Source organism: Pseudonaja textilis, chromosome 6, assembly GCF_049901715.1.
Source record: "Pseudonaja textilis isolate UNSWEBS1 chromosome 6, rPseTex1.2, whole genome shotgun sequence".
Lineage (NCBI taxonomy): Eukaryota > Metazoa > Chordata > Lepidosauria > Squamata > Elapidae > Pseudonaja > Pseudonaja textilis.
This window is the reverse complement of record NC_141995.1, coordinates 37,536,207-37,555,936: the sequence shown is the minus strand read 5'-3', so window position 1 is coordinate 37,555,936 and position 19,730 is coordinate 37,536,207. Positions and strand designations below refer to the sequence as shown.

General features: G+C 37.8%; 1 protein-coding gene across 2 annotated transcripts in view; it reads left to right on the top strand.

Moving 5' to 3' along the window:
* FAM149A (family with sequence similarity 149 member A) overlaps positions 1-15,002 on the top strand; it is a 47,063-nt gene extending 32,061 nt beyond the window's left edge. For both annotated transcript variants that reach the window (XM_087936272.1, XM_026697912.2), the window contains exons 8-14: positions 823-977; positions 1,589-1,686; positions 6,219-6,443; positions 7,101-7,221; positions 11,409-11,537; positions 12,437-12,515; positions 14,684-15,002. In XM_087936272.1, coding sequence (XP_087792398.1) covers positions 823-977; positions 1,589-1,686; positions 6,219-6,443; positions 7,101-7,221; positions 11,409-11,537; positions 12,437-12,515; positions 14,684-14,754 — 878 coding nt within the window. In that variant the 3' untranslated portion in view covers positions 14,755-15,002. The remainder of the gene's footprint in view (positions 1-822; positions 978-1,588; positions 1,687-6,218; positions 6,444-7,100; positions 7,222-11,408; positions 11,538-12,436; positions 12,516-14,683) is intronic.
* Positions 15,003-19,730: the final 4,728 nt, after the last annotated feature.

The window sequence follows — 19,730 nt, the reverse complement described above, 5'->3', positions numbered from 1 at the left end:
AAAATCTGTAGTCAGGACTCGCACTGTTGTACTGTCTCTTGCACAGCATCACAAGTCTTCTATTTCTCCACAAGAGGGAGCCCCCTTGTGGAGTACTGTGAAGCTGTTACCATGGCAAGTCCACTATGCTGTACAGTAGAAGCCATTTTAAGTCACACACACACACGCCAGGGGTGTTAGGGGTGTCTTACCCCCACAGAATTTGATTCCAGAGAGTAAGTCATCTGTGTACCAAGTTTGGTTGAAATTGCTCAAGGCATTCCAGAGTTATGCTGGAAATACACACATACACATCCGTATGTTTGTATGTATGTATGTTTGTATGTATGTATGTATATGTATATGTATATGTATATGTATATATAAAAGAAAGAATAGAATAGAATTAGAAGCCACCTAGAGTTGGTTTTTAAATGGGTGACTATATAATTGTTTAAAGTAAAATAAATAAATAAATTATAGCCCTAATAACTTCTCCAAACCATTAGGAGATTAGGACTTCCTTTAAATCTGAACCCCTTCATGCATCATCTCTATCTGAACAAAAACAAAACCTTCCCAATCTTGAGCCATGAAAGTAATAGAATATTGGTGTGCTGTTGATAGAATAGCTTCAGTTTCCTTCCTGTTCCTCCAGAAAACCACCTATCTACCAACCTTAGGAAGCAGCATCGTAACATCCTGGCAGCTGAACAGAGAAAGTGACAATTATTACTAATTATTAATAATGCATTACTTCCAAAGTTGAAGCAAACTAAGAGGGCTCTGATATTATCTGATTCATGAATGTATATTTATTATTTTTATGTATTAATAATTTAGAAAATGACAAGCATACGGAGAAATCAAAAGTTATTGGAAATAAGTTGTCATATATTCCACCTTCCCGTGTGATGTTAGATATAGCAAGTGTTCCTCCATCCAGAGGGTCAGAGGTTCGATCCATGTCTTTTGGTCTGCATTTTGGACAATCCCAGGTAAACTAATATCTTTTCATCAAAATATGAAAAATTTTCATGCTAAGAATGAACAATCTATCCTTCATGTATTTAGTTGAATGTTCTCTTTTACTTTGTTCCCTTTGTTTCCATGGTTCTTAGGTGCTTAAGCCTAGGACGGTTTCTTTCTTTCATTTTCTTTGTCTTTTGACCTTTGAGCAACGTGGTAGATTGCAATACTTTAATGAAAGAAAAATATCAATATCTATACAATCAGGGTAATTTATCAACATGTCTAAGGCTCAAAATATGTGCATGTATGAATAAGCCAAGCAAGAGAGATTAACAGAAATAAAAATAAATTAAATATTAATTTATTTCATATCTTGAATTTAATTTCACAAATGCTCCATTACACCATTTTATATGTATACAACATAACATATGTAATAATTATATTTAAAATAATTTAATTATTGCATTATTTCTGTGACATACTCAGAAATAAATAAATACTAAAATAAGTTTAAAGAGCCCAATGTTTTTTTGGAACAAAGGGATAAGATTCACATTACTGTACTTAAAAGATAAATAAAAACATGTCAAATATTGAATGGCATATCTGTGTTTGTTTCTGTTGCTTTCTTTAGGCCCACCGTTTCTCCAGCAGTTCACATGGCAATTTAAATGGTGTCATGACAATTCAAGCTAAACCACTACAACAGAGACATTCAAGCTTCATTGAAAAGTATGTTTTACAAAGATCTTATAAAATCACACTTTTGTATAGGTTACATTTGTTTATTTGTTTCTGGCCTTATTTATTTTAATTAGGTAGTTAAAGTTTATTATGATTATTGACTGGGTTTATAAAATGATAAAAGGAATAACATACCTGATAGAAGTAGATCATCAATTTTATTTTTATTCAAAATATTAAAATAAAAACTCCCCCCCAAAGAAAAAATTATGAAAACAAAATACAACTAAAGACTACACAAACAAGAATGCATAAAATGAAAAGCAAATCAGACATATATATAACTTGTCCCCCCAACTGAATACTGATAAATATCGTGTTTCCCCACAAATAAGACCTGTTCCTATATATTTTTTGCCAACAAAAAAGGCATCAGGTCTTATTTTTGGGGGGGAGGGCGGTGTCTTATACTGATTCACCTTGCAGCGGCGGCACTGATAGCCCCACCCTGTCCACTTCTGCTGCCGGTCCACTTCTGCGGCCGCTTGCTGTCGCTCGCACATGTTGCACCCGGCCTGTGTTTCATTGTCAGAAGTCATCCGGAAAGCTCTCTGCAGGCAAGAAATTGATGCGTGCGTCGCCCTCTGGCCTCTGTTTCACCATCTCCTTATTTCCAGGTTGAATCTCTCCTTGTTCAGTCTCCATCCATTATTCCTTGTCTGGCCTACAGGTGCTTTAGAAAATAGCTTGACCCCTTCCTCTCTGTGGCAGCCCCTCAGATATTGGAAGACTGCTATTATGTCTCCCCTGGTCCTTCTCTTTACTAGACTAGCCAAGCCCAGTTCCTGCAACTGTTCGTTGTATGTTTTAGCCTCCAGTCCCCTAATCATCCTGGTTGCTCTTCTTTGTACTTTTTCTAGAGTCTCAACATCTTTTTTATAATGTGGTGACCAAAACTGGATGCAGTATTCTGGGTGTGGTCTTACTAAGGCTTTACAGAGTGGTATTAGTACCTCACTTGATCTTGATTGTATCCCTCTTGTTAATACACTTAGGATTGCATTAGCTTTTTTTAGCTGCTGCACGTTGCTGGCTCATATTTAGCTGGTTGTCCACTAAGACTCCAAGATCCTTCTCACAGTTACTGCTATTGAGCCTGGTTTCACCCAGTCTATATGTGCACTTTTGTTTTTTCTTGCCTAAGTGTAGGACTTTACTTTTCTCTACATTGAATTTCATTTTGTTTGATATGGCCCAGTGTTCTAGTCTGTCAAGATCCATCTGGATCTAGAGCCTATCTTCTTGGGTGTTAGCTATTCCTGCCAACTTAGTATCATCTGCAAATTTGGTAAGTTCCCTTTCTATTCCCTCATCTAAGTTATTAATGAAGATATTGAAGAGTAAGGCAGAACCTTGTGGCACACCCCACTACTTACTTCCCTCCACGTAGACTTAGAACCATTAAGGACTACTCGATGAGTATGGTTCATCAGCCAGTTGCGAGTCCATCTAGTGGTGGTGCTATCTATTTTACTTTTTTCTAGCTTACTAAGAAGTAAGTTGTGGTCTATTGTGTCGAATGCCTTGCTGAAATCTAAATATACAAAAATAAAGAACACAAAAATAAGACATCCTAGATCTGAATGAATGAAATATTCTTATTAAATACTTTGTTCATTACATAGTTGAATGTGCTGACAACAAAATCACACAAAAATTATCAATGGAAATCAAATTTAGCAACCCATGGAGGTCTGGATTTAGAGTTACACTCAAAATTAAAGTGGAAAAAAACACTACAGGCTGATCTAACTTTGATGTAATGTCCTTAAAGCAAGTCAAAATGAGGCTCAGTAGTGTGTGTGGCCTCCACGTGCCTTTATGACCTCCCTACAACACCTGGGCATGCTGCTGATCAGGTGGCGGATGGTCTCCTGAGGGATCTCCTCCCACACCTGGACTAAAGCATCCCCCAACTCCTGGACAGTCTGTGGTGCAATGTGGCGTTGGTGGATGGAGCGAGACATGATGTTCCAGATGTGCTCAATTGGATTCAGGTTTGGGGAACAGGCATGCCAGTCCATAGCATCAATGCCTTTGTCTTGCAGGAACTCCAGCCACATGAGGTCTAGCATTGTCGTGCATTAGGACAAACCCAGGGCCTACCACACCAGCATATGGTCTCACAAGGGGTCTGAGGATCTCATCTCGGTACCTAATGGCAGTCAGCCTACCTCTGGCGAGCACATGGAGGGCTGTGCAGCCCCCTAAAGAAATGCCACCCCACACCATTACTGACCCACTGCCAAACCGGTCATGCTGGAGGATGTTGCAGGCAGCAGAATGTTCTCCATGGCGTCTCCAGACCCTGTCACGTCTGTCACATGCTCAGTGTGAACCTGCTTTCATCTGTGAAGAGCACAGGGCACCAGTGGTGAATTTGCCAATCTTGGTGTTCTCTGGCAAATGCCAAACGTCATGCACGGTGTTGGGCTGTAAGCACAAGCCCCACCTGTGGACGTCGAGCCCTCATACCACCTCATGGAGTCTGTTTCTGATCATTTGAGCAGCCACATGCACATTTGTGGCCTGCTAGAGGTCATTTTGCAGGGCTCTGGCAGTGCTTCTCCTGTCCCTCCTTGCACAAAGGTGGAGGTAGCATTCCTGATGCTGGGTTGTTGCCTTCCTACGGCCTCTTCCACGTCTCCTGATGTACTGGCCTGTCTCCTGGTAGCACCTCCATTCTCTGGACACTATGCTGACAGACATAGCAAACTTTCTTGCCATAGCTCGCATTGATGTGCCATCCTGGATGAGCAGCTGCACTACCTGAGCCACTTGTGTGGGTTGTAGACTCCGTCTCATGCTACCACTAGAGTGAAAGTACCGCCAGCATTCAAAAGTGACCAAACCATCAGCCATAAAGCATAGGAACTGAGAAGTGGTCTGTGGTCACCACCTGCAGACCACTCCTTTATTGGGGATGTTTTGCTAACTGCCTCTGCTTTCCACCTCTTGTCTATTCCATTTGCACAACAGCATGTGAAATTGATTGTCAATCAGTGTTGCTACCTAAGTGGACAGTTTGATTTCACAGAAGTGTGATTGACTTGAAGTTACATTGCGTTGTTTAAGTGTTCCCTTTATTTTTTTGAGCAGTATATTACGTCCATAGTATTTTGCTGGTCTTCTATTTTAGTCACTATGTTAAAGAATGAAATAAGATTGGTTTGGCATGTTCTTAACAAACCCGTGCTGACTGCTAGTTATTATTTTACTTGTTTCTAGATGTTGGCAGATCTCTTTTTTTTATTATCTTTTCCAGGATCTTCCCGGGTATTGATGTTAGGCTGATTGGTCTGTAGTTTCCTGGGTCTGTTTTTTTTCCCCTTTTTTGAAGGTGGGAACCACATCAGCTCTTTTCCAGTCTTCTCATAGTTCCTGGTGTTCCAGGATTTTTGAAAGATATGATGCAGTGGTTCTGAGATGACCTCTGCCAGCTCCTTTAAAACTCTGGGATGTAATCCATCAGGCCCCGGTGATTTGTGTTCATCAAGATCAGACAGGTTTTCTCTTACTATTTTTTTTGCTTATTTTAACTTTATTTCTGGTCTGTCTTTTACAGTTATGTTTTTGGTGGGTTGAGCTATAGTTTCTTTTTGCGTGAAGACTGATGCAAAGAATGAGTTAAGCAGTTCTGCTTTCTCTCTGTTGCCTGTTACTTCCTTGCCATCTTCTCTCTTTAGTGGACCAACTGTTTCCTTGATTTTTTTCTTGTTATTTATATGTTGGAAGAAACTTTTTTTAAAATTATTTTTGACTTTTGTTGCAAGCCTTTATTTGTTCTGAGCCTTTGCTTTCCTGACTTCATCTTTGCAGATTCTGGCTATCTGCTGATATTCTGCCTTAGTTGTATGTCCTTCTTTCCATTTTTTGTACTTGTACTTACTTTCTTTCAATTTGCCAGAGAGATCTTTGTGCAGCCATGCTGGTTTCTTCTTGGATTTCTTGTTTTTCTTTCTCAGTGGCATTGTGCTGGTCTGGGCTTCTATGATCGTACTTTTCAGAGTTTCCCAAGATTCTTGAGTTGTTTTCCCCTTTCAGGATTTTCATCCATGGAATCTTTCCCAAGTTGTCTCCGAGTTTATTAAAATCAGCTCTTTTAAAATCCAAGACTCTGGTGTCATTATTTTCTATTGCTTGTGTTTGTGTTATGTTGTATTCTACTATGACCTGGTCATTCTCACCCAAGGTTCCTGCAGTTTCAACTCCCTCTATCGCTTCTTCTCTGTTTGTAAGAATTAAGTCCAGTATGGCAATCCCTCTAGTTTCACCCTTTACCTTTTGGACAACAAAGTTGTCAGCTAGGTTGGTTAGGAACTTATTTGATTTCTCACTTGGTGCAGAATTAGTTTTCCAATTGATTCCAATTGGATTGATTCCAATGGAATTGGAATTGATTCCAATTTATGCATTTCTTTATTGGGGAATGCTGATCCACTTATTATTCAGCTTCAGGTTGCTTAAGACGTTAATCTTATATAAATGGAGTGATGTTTGGTTGAAACTGTCTTTTTCAGGTATGAACAAGAAGACAAGCTCCAGGGTGTGGGTTCCAGTATTAATTCATCAAAGAATCGAGTGGGGCGAATGACTGATAGCAATATCTCAGCATTACCTCGAGTGTTGCCTGGATCGTCTAAGAAAATAGTAGGCCATCGTAGGTTACCATCATTAGCACAAGACCAACTACGTTTAAAGACTCCCAATGTTTACAGTGATGAGGTCCTGCGAGGAACAAAATTGTACGATCTTATTTCTGTTCTTTCCTACTATATTGATCCTGTTGAGTTCAGATGATAGAATTTGGACAGCACTGAGAAATAATTTTGTGATTCTGAGACACAAACACTGCATTTAGAAGAAAACTAAATAGTCTAAAGATGCTATCCTTCAAGCTATAAAAATTAGATTCATTGTGATCTTAGAAGCAAATTAATCTAAAGAATGTAACCGAGCCTGCAAAATTTACTCATTTTAGCAGTGTAGTAAATTTGGCTCATGCAGATCTCTTTTTTTGTGTACTTGTAATACAAAGTAGACATATGAAGAATAATAAGAGTAATGATAGAATCCTGTATGAGGAACTAAGCAGGTATGAGGAACTAAAGTAATAAGATCCAGATTTTTAAGTGGAAAGATATGCACTATTTAAGTGGATGTCTTGTGCTTCAAAGAGATTCTCCTTTCCCAGTTTGACCCCTCCAGATGTGCTAGGACTATAATATCCAGAATTTCCAGAAGTGCAGTTTTTGAAAGTCACTATATTAGAGAAGATTGAATATTTAATATCTCTATATATGCAACAGAATTGTTATTTATTCACTGTACTGGATTAAAGTGTAGCAGTTTAAGGACCTGAAATAAGAGTTAATTCCTGTGTCCATGCTGCTTTCTTACAGATGCACTACCTTAGATCGTTTGCCATCTCCATTTACACCTGCTGTCCGGAACAAGTTGCCACCCATAAATTCAGACACCATTGATCAATACCTTTCAGTCCCTGGACTACGCTTAAGTTTTGTAAGACATCTACATTATTTGGGCCATGAATGATTGAATACTTGTTTTCATATTTCTCTATCTCTATAGAATCTAGGGCAGTGATAGCTAACCTTTTCGGCACTGGGTGCCCAAAGCGCACATACGCGCACATCCCCCAAATGCAACATGCGTGCGTCCCCCGTGCATACATCTCACCCCCATGCATGCATGCATATTTCCTGCATATGCCCCTATTCCCTGAGCATGCACAGCAGAGACCCGAAGACAAACTGACCGGTGGGTGGTGTGCACGTATGCATGGCGGAGCTGAACTGGGGCTCGTGTGCCCACAGAGAGGGCTCTGTGTGCCACCTCTGGCACATGTGCCATAGCTTCTCCATCATGGATTTAGGGTGTACACATCAAATTAAAGAAAAACTCAACTTGATTGTGACCAGTTGTTGGATGAAGTTGCCAATAAAACTTTTAATCAAATCTTTGCATAATCCCAAAATGTACACATCCACCCACACGTTCATAGTTTCTTTCAGCTATGAAACTTCCTTAAGCAGTCTTACACAATGCACTTTTCCTCTGTGCCTAATAGTATTGATGTAAAGCTAAAACTTATGTCTGTTATATAAATTATTCAGTTATATAAAATAGATCTATATATAGCAAGTATGCTTTGCCTAAATACATCTCCATTCGTGACTGTTGCAAAGACTAAAGAACCAATGATTGACCCGGTTCTTTGAAAACTATTTGGTGAAGGAGATGATGGGAAATCACTCATATGTGCTTGGATGGCTGCTCCTCATGAGGGGACTGCAAGAGAGCAATTTCTAGTGGGTCTGAGTGAGGAGACAAAGAGATCAATCATAAACTCATAATTGCAGCAGACCTTTTAAAAGGATACTATGCTAATTATACTTCTAATCCCTCTGAAAACTTATTTAAATATTTTAAAGTATTAGAAGTCTTTGGAATGACTAGTTTGTATAGTCACCTGGTAAACCTAATTTTGTTTCTGAACAAAAGAAAAATTAACCATAACTTTAAGAACTTAAAGAATGTGAAATAAACAAAAACTAAACAAGATTTTGAATCAAGAAAGTTATAAACAAATTAAGGGTCCAGACCAATATTTGGAATATTGAAACGTTTACTGTGTAAGATGTTGGAACTAACAATATAAAATAACCACTTTCATGAGAACCAAAACTATTCTGGCTACTGTAACTCATAACAGAGATAAGAAACTATTATTTAAATTGGTGTAGTTGTTAAGGTGTTGGTCTATAGCAGGAGACTGTGAGTTTGTCCGTCTTAGGCATGAAAACCAGCTGGATCATTTTGGGCCAGTCACTCACTCTCAGGCCAACATAACTCATTGGTTCGCTATTGTTGGATAAGTAGGAGAAGGAAGAAATATTAGGTATGTTTGCCACCTTGATTTAAATATGAAAAAAAAATCAGGGTAAAAAATAAATCTTTAAAAAATTGGATATTAGAGGAAACTACATTCCAGGAAAAAGGGAAACTAAAACCCTACCTTTAGTTTAGACTAAGTAAATTAACTCCTGTGGGTTTAGATTAAGTTTGGGATTTACAAAATCACACAAAATGCCATAACATTTGAAATATTCAACAAGATCTTTGAAGAATGACACCAATAACTAGTAGCTGTAATGTCATCAATATCAATATTTAATTGATATTGTTTGTTTGAGGTAGAAATAGTGGAATCAGAAAGATTAGATATATTTTAAAAAGTGTGGATTACAAAATAGCAAGCTATCTAAACTGAACCTACAAGTGATAGGAAAAAGTCTGGATTGCAATATAGAGAAGACAATGAAAGTGGAATAATAAATGAGAAGCCAAGAGAATGATCTAATAAAGATTTTTTATTAGATATATAAAAGAAGCTGGTTAAAGCTTTGAAAATCAAAGGGGGAAACATAAACGACAAATCAAGACAATGACCTGAATAATGTCTTTTTACTGAATTTACTGTATTTCCCCATGTATAAGCCACCCCTTTTTTCCAAAATTTTCAAGCCCAAAAAGTAGGGGGGTGGCATATACAAAGCAGGTACACTTTTTATACGTGAAAAATGCATAAAATAATAAAGTAGGAATAAACTGGTTTTCCAGCAGTATGCTATACTTTTTTGTAAAAATTGTACGTGATGATACGATTACGAGTGCGAGTACGCAATAGAAATGCATACGCTAGGCATCGGCCTGAATGCTTCGTTCCTACTCTCGTTCCGATGCGTAGATTGCTAGCGTCGCCCGCACCGCTTTCGGCGTCATGACCGAAGTTGTAGATCTAGACGTCGAATTTTGTTTCTTTGTAAATTTTCTTTCTTCATAACTTGTTTCTCTAATAAAATATTTTTTTCAAAACTTCACAGTCCAAAAATTGGGGGGGTGGCTTATACAAAGGGGGTGCTTATACATGGGGAAATACGGTACATCAGATTTGCCAAACTTCAAGTAAGCCTTTTCAATGGGAAAAAGAAAGATCCTACAATAACATTTATATGAATTAAAAATCAGGATTGTTATTAAAGAAAGGAATATAATTTTGGTTTGTTTGATCAAGGTTAAAATAAGAGAGATTTTTTTAAAATAGAATTTTGGCCACTCTTTACATCATTTATAGTTTTTCACATAGAAAGAATGAGTTATGTGAAGAAAATATAATTTAGTAGATGGTGTTTGATTTTAGAAGTTTAAGTTCTGAACATTAGCATGAACTTGTTTTTCCAGCTTTCTCAGTTTTATTGTTTCTGTTACATTAACACAAATTTTCTTGCTATGAAAATTTACATAATAAGCCAGTACATCTTGCATTAAAAACATTATTACCAAATACTGGAGTGTACGTTAAGCTTTGTAGTTATGAAATTGTAGTTCTAATAGTCTAATACACATTATAAGGCCAGCTATTTTAATCACTTGAACTGCAAATCTAGACAAAATGCAGCCTGTGGGATCAGAGTTCCCTTTCTAGTCTGGTTTTCTGATAGAGAAGGTATAAAGGACAAGACTTGGAGCTGCACTTGGAAGTACATTAAAGAAGTTTGTGTTAGCAAAGGATGGTAAAACCGGGTACATTATTCAACTCCAAATAGTTCCATTTTAACTGTATTTGTGACACTATTCCATTGGCAAAACAACCCCTATTAATCTTCTCATTAAAACAGTGAGAAGTCCTTCCCATGCATGGCAATTCCATATTTTTGAAAAAAAATGATCATAAATTTAGTATGCTCCACTTACACAGCCTTTGGAATTTATAGCATTCTTTAAACACAATAACCTTTTCTAGTCTTGAGCGGCTAACATGCTAAAACATGTTATCTTCATCTGAAGCTCCTTTGAAGAAGTCTAAATAGGTAATTTTAGAACTTGCTTGCCTAGGTGCTCAGAGGCTGGTTGAAAAATTAGTCATTTGTGAGGAGACAATAAAAAGTCAGTTGAAAAATAGTTGCATTGACCACCAGGCAGCAGGATATGACCAGCTTCATCCTCATGATAATATAAAAAAAACAGACTTTACTCTTATGAAGTTCAAATCCTCTCTTGGGAATTTTGCTCATCAATCAGCAGTTTTACAATACGTTTTACAACACGTTAGCTTTCAGAACTATTTGAGCTCTGGTGCACAGCAGTATTGCAGGAAGGGATACTGTATATAGAATTTATCAGAATGTTATATCGGAGGTCCTCAACTAACAATTATTCATTTAGCAACCAATCAAAGTTGAGAAAAGTAACAACTGATCCTCACATTTACAACTGTAGCAGCATCCCATGTTCAAACTTAGATGTTTGGCAGTGTGTTGCAGTGTCCTGGGGTCATGTGATCATCATTTGTGACCTTCCCAGCTGGCTTCCAACAATGGGAGAAGTTGGTTTGCCTAACAACTGCATGATTCACTTGACAACTGTCACAAAATAGATAAAATCAGGCATAACTCATTTGACAATCACCTTGCTTAGCAATGCAGATTCTGCTCCCAATTGTGGTTGAGTCAAGGACTACCTCTACAGACATATCTATAACCTTAAGCTCTCAAGGAAAGAGATGTACACATGTTACATAATGTCACAGCCCCGGTTACAATAATTGTATTCACTTCAACTGCTAATAACATTTTAGAATTTTTTTACCCAGTAACTGGTTGCTTCTTCTGCCTTTCCATTTTCAGCATAGAGGAAAACATCTTCACAGCAGAATATCCAGTGCAGTACCTCACGGTCTGGAACGACGACCTCATAGGGAGCGAACTGTCTTAATAGATCAGTTTTCAAGGCCCAACACAACTCATACATTCCGGGTAGGTTTGAAAGTTTGTAAAAATGGGATGAGAGTCAATTTGGCAGTTATGGCATCAGGCTAGAAACTGGGAGACTGTGAGTTCTAGCCTCATTTTAGGCACAAAGCCAGGTTGGACCAGTCATTCTGTCTTAGTCCCAGGAAGCAGACAATGGTAAAACCCTACCAAGAAAAGTACAGGGACTTGTCCAGGCAATTGCCAGAAGTCAACACTGACTTGAAGGCAAACGATTGCCTCCTCCATCAAAAAAAAAAAAAAAGTTGCAATGAATGAGTAACAAATGTGCTATTCTCACAGATATGTCTGGAACTTGTCAGTTACTCATTTAATTGTCTCTTAATCTTAATTTGTCATTTTTTATTAATCAGTAATTATAGTTTATAAACTGTTCACAAAGTATATTAACGAACTAGATTGATTATCAATAACCATGACTTGAGATTGATCATGGTTTATGATAAACCATAATCCCTGAGTTGTATTCAGTGACAGTCAACTTGCAAAGCAGTAGTATGTGTACTTTTCTGGGGCACACATAATTGCCATGCCATTACATTTTGCACCAGCTGAAGCTTCTAGACACTCTTCAAGGACAGCCCTAAGTACCATAGTATATCCTATAGTAATCCATCCAGAAGGCGACCAGGACATGAATGACTGTGACCAGAGCTTCCCAAGTATTGTTTTTACAATGAAGCTATCAAAGCATGATGAAACAAGGGGTTTGTTTATCAGTTGATTTATCACAGAGCCAGATTCTAATTAGGTCTGTGAGTGAGTGATGTGTTCTGTGACTAAGGTAGGACAAGACCTTGGATCTCCTTGCTTCTAATCTAATATCTAATTATCAAAAGAAGCAAAGCATATTACTAATTTAAAGCACCATATATCTTTTTCAGTCAGATACACCTCAGAAAAGGTCAGTAACTTCTATGGATCTTGCTAATCAGTTGTGGATGGGCCAAGGGATAGTAACAGGTAAGATCTGTTTCATTAAGTATATTTTTCAAAAGTGAGTATAGGACTAGATGCTTTAGGATTATAGGAATGAGTGATTTCAAAATTATTATATTTAACATGCTGGCAGCAGGAAGAGAACACAGAAGACCAAGCATTTCAAAGTGAAAAGTCATCTCCCATTAAAATCCTGTGATGGTAAATACTGTACCGAAAGGCCCAGTCCTGCTTGGCAGTCCAGTAAAATAATTTTTCTGTAATCCACATTTGGTTCTTGTGTAGATCATCTTCCGAACTGATCAAAGCAATCCTGATTTCATATGCTGGCCAAAAGCCTGAATGAAAAGGTCAGCCTTTTTCAGATGTGTGGGTAATTACAGGGATACTACTTCCTTGAAAACTTTAGTGAGAAATGTTGCACTTGAGAGTTCGAAGTCAACGAAATATTTTGCTGATTGTGATTAAATGGGGGTTTGACTCGAAGAAGGGGAAAAAGAATACTGAACAAAACAGATATCCGAGGGCTGGGAAGGTAGAAAACATGAGAACCAAATTCAAAACAATTTCCCTTGATTGTAATATGAGAAACAGAGGAGAAAGTTGATAGGTTTTCAAGTGTCTGATGCAATAATGAAATGTCATTGAAGTACATTCCATTCCTGCCAACTCCTACTTAAAAAAGTTGACAATAATGGATTTCTTTAGGGTTGAAGGATACATATTTGAGGAATACAGTGTGATGATCAACTGCTAATCAATTTATCAGCTCAATATCCCTTCAGATTATAGCAGAAAACATATTTACTGTCGTGGTTAGAATGGAGTATAGAAGGCTAACTCTACCCACAGCCAGGAGTTCGATCCTGACTGGCTCAAGGTTGACTCAGCCATTCATCCTTCTGAGGTTGGTAAAATCAGGACCCAGATTGATGGACGCAATATGCTTACATCTGTAAATTGCTCAGAATGTGCTGTAAAGCACTATGGAGTGGTATATAAGTCTATTGCTATATCTCCTATCCTGATTTAATATCCACAATGTGTTCTACGTGGAGCTACCTTTAAAGGCCATTTGAACATACAATTGGTGTAAAATGCAACAATTAAATAATGTACTTATTATCCGGGACTATGTGCCAGGAACTCACTAGACCTGTGATACAGGTACTGTCTTGGTTGCTAATATGCTTCCAGCTTTAATTTGGTATTGGATTTAATCTTTCTAATCCTATTAGTTGAGATATTTGCAGAGCCACTTCATCTACCCAGAGGAACTAGTGTCCTACATGCATTCTGGAAATACTTTTGGTTTTTTTCAAGTAGGTTGCTGAGGCCAGGCAGACTGTTTTTCTATATACTACAACTCTTGGACCAAAATACCATTCTTCTAGGGATTATATGCAAACAAAAGCAACAATAAGCAATATTTTTCCTCCTCTTTCTGGACCCAAACTAATTATTGCTATTTCAAAATCTTATAAACTTAGCTGACCATCTGTGCAACATAACTAGTACCGTGTCAGAATACCTTCTAGTCCAAATATATTTTTCCCAATGAGTGAGATGCATATGAAGTGAAAACGTTTTTCCAAATAAAAGAAAAAGTGAACTGCAAAACTCCCATAGGCTAATCTGACGATGTGTTGAAAGATGAAAAAACACAAAGATGCCATTGTTTTGCAATATTGAATATCTTTTAAGTAAGAAGTGGTAGGATTCATGGGTAAGGAATGTGGGGGTTTGTAGGAAATGGGAAGGTCCTGGGAAGCCCATCCCAGGTTGGATTGTCAGGAAAAGTTGCTAATTATGATCAGGTGACTACAAAATGCTGCAACTGTTGTAAATGCAACATGGTTGCAAAGCACCTGAATCACATTCATACTGTGGGGTTGCTGGGAAAGCTATGTGCATGAGGACCAGTCATAAATACTTCTTGTTTAGTATAGTGGAAGTCATTGAATGAGTGATTGGTAAACAAGTACCACCTAGAATACACTTCTTGGTGACAGAATTAAGGGCACACAATTACAGAACCTGGTTATCTTTCCTGGTTTAAACTAGCCTTCTCTGCAGCACAGAACAACACTAGAAAGTAAGCTTCTGAAAAAAAAATCGGGGTTGTATCTTCTGGGTGCAATGGACTGTATCTACTTAAGTCTCTATTGCCTGATTCTTTTTTCTTCTTACAGGTGCACAGTTCCATGCCAGGTCATTCCAAAAAAATCCATCTCTCTCTAGGAGAAGATTTCAAGTTGCTTAATGACATTTAGGAGCAAGAAGAGAAGAAAATATTATTGGCACACAGTCAAAATCCTCAATAACGCAGCAATCTTTAGGAGTACTGAAATGCTGACTCTTGAGCGTTCCGTATGTGTGCATATTGCCTGAATGTGGAGTGCCATTTGGTTTTTAAAAGTATAAATTTCTACTAAACTGAATAAGAAAGAGCCCTTTATGTTCCTATTTTCTCATGTGGATCCAATTCATAATTATAGCTAAGCCAAATTATATATAGGTCCAAGGCTTCATTTTGTGACTCTCAGAAGATCTTTGAAAATAGTAATTGGTTGTGATTTTTGCTTTCTTCTGCATTTTAAATGTCTTCAGCTTTTCTTCCCTTAAAGAGTTGAACATTTCTATATTCCTCTGCAAACTATTTCTTAAAATCTTCTGAAATAAAACAGCACGCTTATTTAAAAACAAAGATATAAAATGAAACATGACCCTCACAAAATATTGCCCTAATGCAAACAATTCTTACCTAAAATTTAGTTTGTTTCCTGCAGAAAAAGGTATTTGCAGTTGCATAGCTTCCTTGTTCCAAAAGCCCCTGAAACATGCTTGTGGGACCTTTTAAATATCCTTTTCGATTCACAGATTAGAGAAAATATAAATACATTTTGAAATGCATTTCAGTGTTTGGACTACTGAATGTCCTCTACATGGGGCTATTCTTGAAGAACATTTGGAAGCTTCAACTTGTGCAGAATGCAGCAGCAAAGGCAGTTCTTGGAGCTCCAAAGCTGGCCCATGTTTCACCACTGCTCCGTGAGCTACACTGGCTGCTGGTTTGCTTTTGGATGCAAATCAACGTATTGGTTTATTACTGGTTTATTAAATCCCTGCATAACATGGGTCCAAGTTATTTGAAGAACTGTTTGCCCCATTGGGACTGGCTCATCCCACCCATACTGGCGGAACATGCATGCTGCGGGGGCCCTCAAGTCAAGGAATTTTGGCTGATGGGGTCCAGGAGAAGGGTCTTCTCTGCCATACGTCCTGCCCCTGCAGCTCAATTGGCTCCCACCCTTTTGACCTTCCGCAAGAGCCTAAAGATCTGCTTCTGGCATCACAATGGAGGTGGTGGTTGAATGAAGACAACCTCCCCCCAGTGCATCCTGTTCTCTCCTTCCCATCTTTTAACTATAACTGTATATTTGTTTGAAATTCCATTTTTATTGTTTTCTACATATTTAATGCTTTTAATGTTGTAAGCCGCCCAGAGTTCCTTTGAAACAAGATGGGCAACAAACAAATCTAATAAATAAAAATGCACATAAAAGTTACACGTACTGTATGCACATGCTGAAAGCATACATCAACCAGAATAAAAACTGAACTCAGTATGTTAATATAATTCCATGGTGTATACCCTTAGAGATGAGTAGATTGACACTTTTGTAATCATATCTATTTTGTGATTTTTCAATGATAATAATTACGGTTATGATTGATGTGAGGAGCTTTAGATTTGAAAGGAAATTTGAAAGTGCTTCAGCCCTTTTACACCCACATAGCACCAGCCAACCACTTGTTAATGCTCTGAATTGTGTAGCTGCCTTTAGCAACTGCGGTGCAATTCCAAGATTTCACTTGGGAAGTTTCATAAGGTGTTATGTGCAGAGCCCTGATAACCATTGCAAGTTAGGAGTGCCCAATTTGTCCCAGATTCTTTCCAGATTACCTAGGTGCGGCACATGCTAACCCTAACCACAGCACTAATCGTTGCACCAGCCATCTTATCTTGCTACTTAATTAGTATGTTAACTCTATTAATAAGTATTAAAAGACAGTGCAGAAGGAATCAATATTCTTTCCTGAACAGTGTTTTTAGTTAAGAAATATTTTGTTGTACTCTTTGGAAGCAGGAATATCTTAAATATGTAGAAATTAGAATTGAAACTTCCCTGCCTCGTTTCTGCTGTATAGTCGCTATAATTTTCAGTCTACCTGCCAGTTATATAAAATGTCTTCAAACAACATACTATTCTAGATAGTTTTCAGTTCCCATTTTTAAAATATAATCCCTTCGACTGTCCTAAACAGCCTTTTTTCTGTTTATTCAGCTTGCGACTATTGAAGGGTAATTTAGAGAGCAATTTCACTTATTGACAATTATTAATAAGTCAAGAGCAAGAAAACAATGCAGATGAGTTTATCATCACAAACTGAACCTGTTACTGAATTTTCAGGTTTTTGTTTTCTAAATTGTTAATGTCAAATGTAAATCAAATATTTTTGTCTACTCATTCAGCAGCCTAATAATATGCTTCAAAATCTAATGAATCTGTGAAAATATATATAAAATGTTAAAGTTTAGAAATTGCTTTCTAAACTTTAAATTTGTATTTTTATGATAACTTATCCAATTTAGCCTTTCCAAATATATATGTGTAATTTATATGTTGAAATAAAGTTTTTTTAAAATGTTAAGTGGTTTAACATGATAAATGCATTCAGTATTAGTAAAAAAGCACTTCCAAAACTGTATGTACTATTAAAAATCTGTATGTTAGCTTTAATGCAGATAAAAATACATAAAACATTTACCCAGTTACTTTGAAAAGCAAATTTGCATATTGAATAAGATACAATGGTAAAATGTGCAACCTTGAAATTAAGACGAACTCATTGCCTCCTCAAGAATTGTGTAGGCAGCTTCACTGCAGCATTAAGAAGGTTTTAAATCAGACCGGATTCACACCCAATGAATGTGTTTCTTTGGAAATATTTATTTAAAATAATGATCTTTAGATACCATCCAGAGAATTTTACAACAATTAAAAGTGATACAAAATGACATCATTAAAAATATGAAAAAGATATATAATGATAAGCTATCTAAAGTCGCATGTGAAATTAGTAGCTATATAAATCAAATAAGTAACAGAAGTTGAAGTAGGTAACAACATTTAGATAAGATTTAAATAAATGCGAATAAATGTTTTCCTAAGGCATTTATAGTAAAAATATTGTGATAATTGTTGCTGTATCAATGACTCAAAACTCCAGACCACACATCATATTTCACATTTTGAGACTGCATGCTGAGTTACTGAACCAAAATGACAAACTGTGCATGTGTGTTTGTATATTTTTCCTTCTCTGCATTCATAAACCAAGTAAAGCCGTGATGGCGAACCTATGGCACGTGTGGCACAGAGCCATTTGTGCGGGCACACAAGCCCCAGCCCAAACTTAACACAAGCGCCAACCCCAACTTAACTGCAGTGTGCATGGGCATGCATCCCAGCTCATTTTCAGCCCGTTTGAGGCTGTTTTAGGCCCCCCAGAGGCTCGAGCGAAGCCTCTGCAGCCTCGGGAGGCCAAAAAACGGGTCTTCTGGAAATACCGGAAATGCCCATTTTTAGTCTCCGGAGTGCCTCTGGAGCCCTGGGGAAACTTTTCACCCTCCTGGGGGCTCAAGGGAAGCTCTGCAGCCTTTGGAGGCCAAAAAATGGGCCCATTTAGTTACTTCTGGTATTTCCGGAAATACCTGTTTTTGGACAGCAGAGAGGTACTGCAGCCAAAAATGGGTTGCTGCAAAACAGTTTCCTGAAGTGGACCACTAGACTCCTAAACAAAAGAGCAACATGCAAACAAAAGCAAATAAAACACCCCCAGGGGCAAAACAAATTGAAGTTTAGTTTGTGTGTATTATTTAATGGACTGCTAAATTGGCAAAATGGACTGCTAAATTGGCCACACTCACCCAGTCCTGACCACCTGGCCACACCCAGCCAGCCAGTTCAGGCCTCCCAACAGTCTGAGGGACTGAATTGACCCCATTTAAAAAGTTTGAGGACCCGGGTATAGAGAAATGAGCACAAAACATTTTCCCTCAGTCAGCTGTGCATTCAGCTTGTATCTCTGAACCTTGACGTTCCCAGGCAGCTGAAGTGTAGGAGGGAAAATAATTCAGTTTGAAAATGGAGTTGGGTAAGTTCAAGAGATACATGACAGAGGGACGTGGACTATGTCTAAGAAAACAACTGGATGTAAATCTCCACTAATGGAGACTAGTGCAATGGAAGATAAAAATCAGGTCTTTGGTTACATCTAATAAACACAAAGGACCAATTAATAGCATGTTGCTGTTATTTAAATTGGATAGAAATTTCATTGGGATTATAGTGCACTGGGAGGATTAACCTTTCCTTCCATAAACGGTCCCAGAAGTCTCTTCTAATGTGTAGATGTAAAAACTTTATTAATACTAAAATCGTGATATAAAGTAGGAAGATTTTACATAGAATGTTTAAGAATATGTTGCTCAGTGCTGCCACAGAAAAAAATACAAAAGATAAAAAATAATATGATAGAGAATGGGAAAAAAGAATATATTTGTTTACTGAGAAATAAACACTTTTTAAGCTCAGTGATAAAAACTTTTAGTTGCCACTTGGTTTGCAACAGCAAAACCCTTGTTCATAAATGTGGATGTTCATAAAAATTACCAATCAACTTGTCCTTTGTTCACATACAAGCTATTTTGTGCTGCTGTTCATATTATAGCACCATGAAGAAATGACTTATGATCTTGTAGAATATAACTTGTAGAACAAGGGACCCCAACTCCAGATTCATGGACTGGTTCTGATCAGCAGTATGCCAGCAAGCAGGCTGTGCAAACAAGCCAAACACCATCCAGGGGGTGCAGGCAGAATGGAAAACGACTCTCTCTCCAGTCCACAGAAAATCCTTTCTCTATGGAACCGGTCCCTGGTGCCCACAAAGTTGGGGTCCATTGTTGTAGAATATTAACTCAGCCTTTCTTCATGGCAGCATTTCCTGCTCTCAATTGCTGAAAAGCATTTGGAAGTTAGTTGTGTGACTTTCTTTTTCTCAACAACCTTAGAACATTTAGAGTTGGCAGGAAACTTTATGGGCCAATCAGCACTCCCTCTGGCTGAGGAACTCTGGGAGTTGAAGTCCACATGTCTTAAAGTTGCCAAG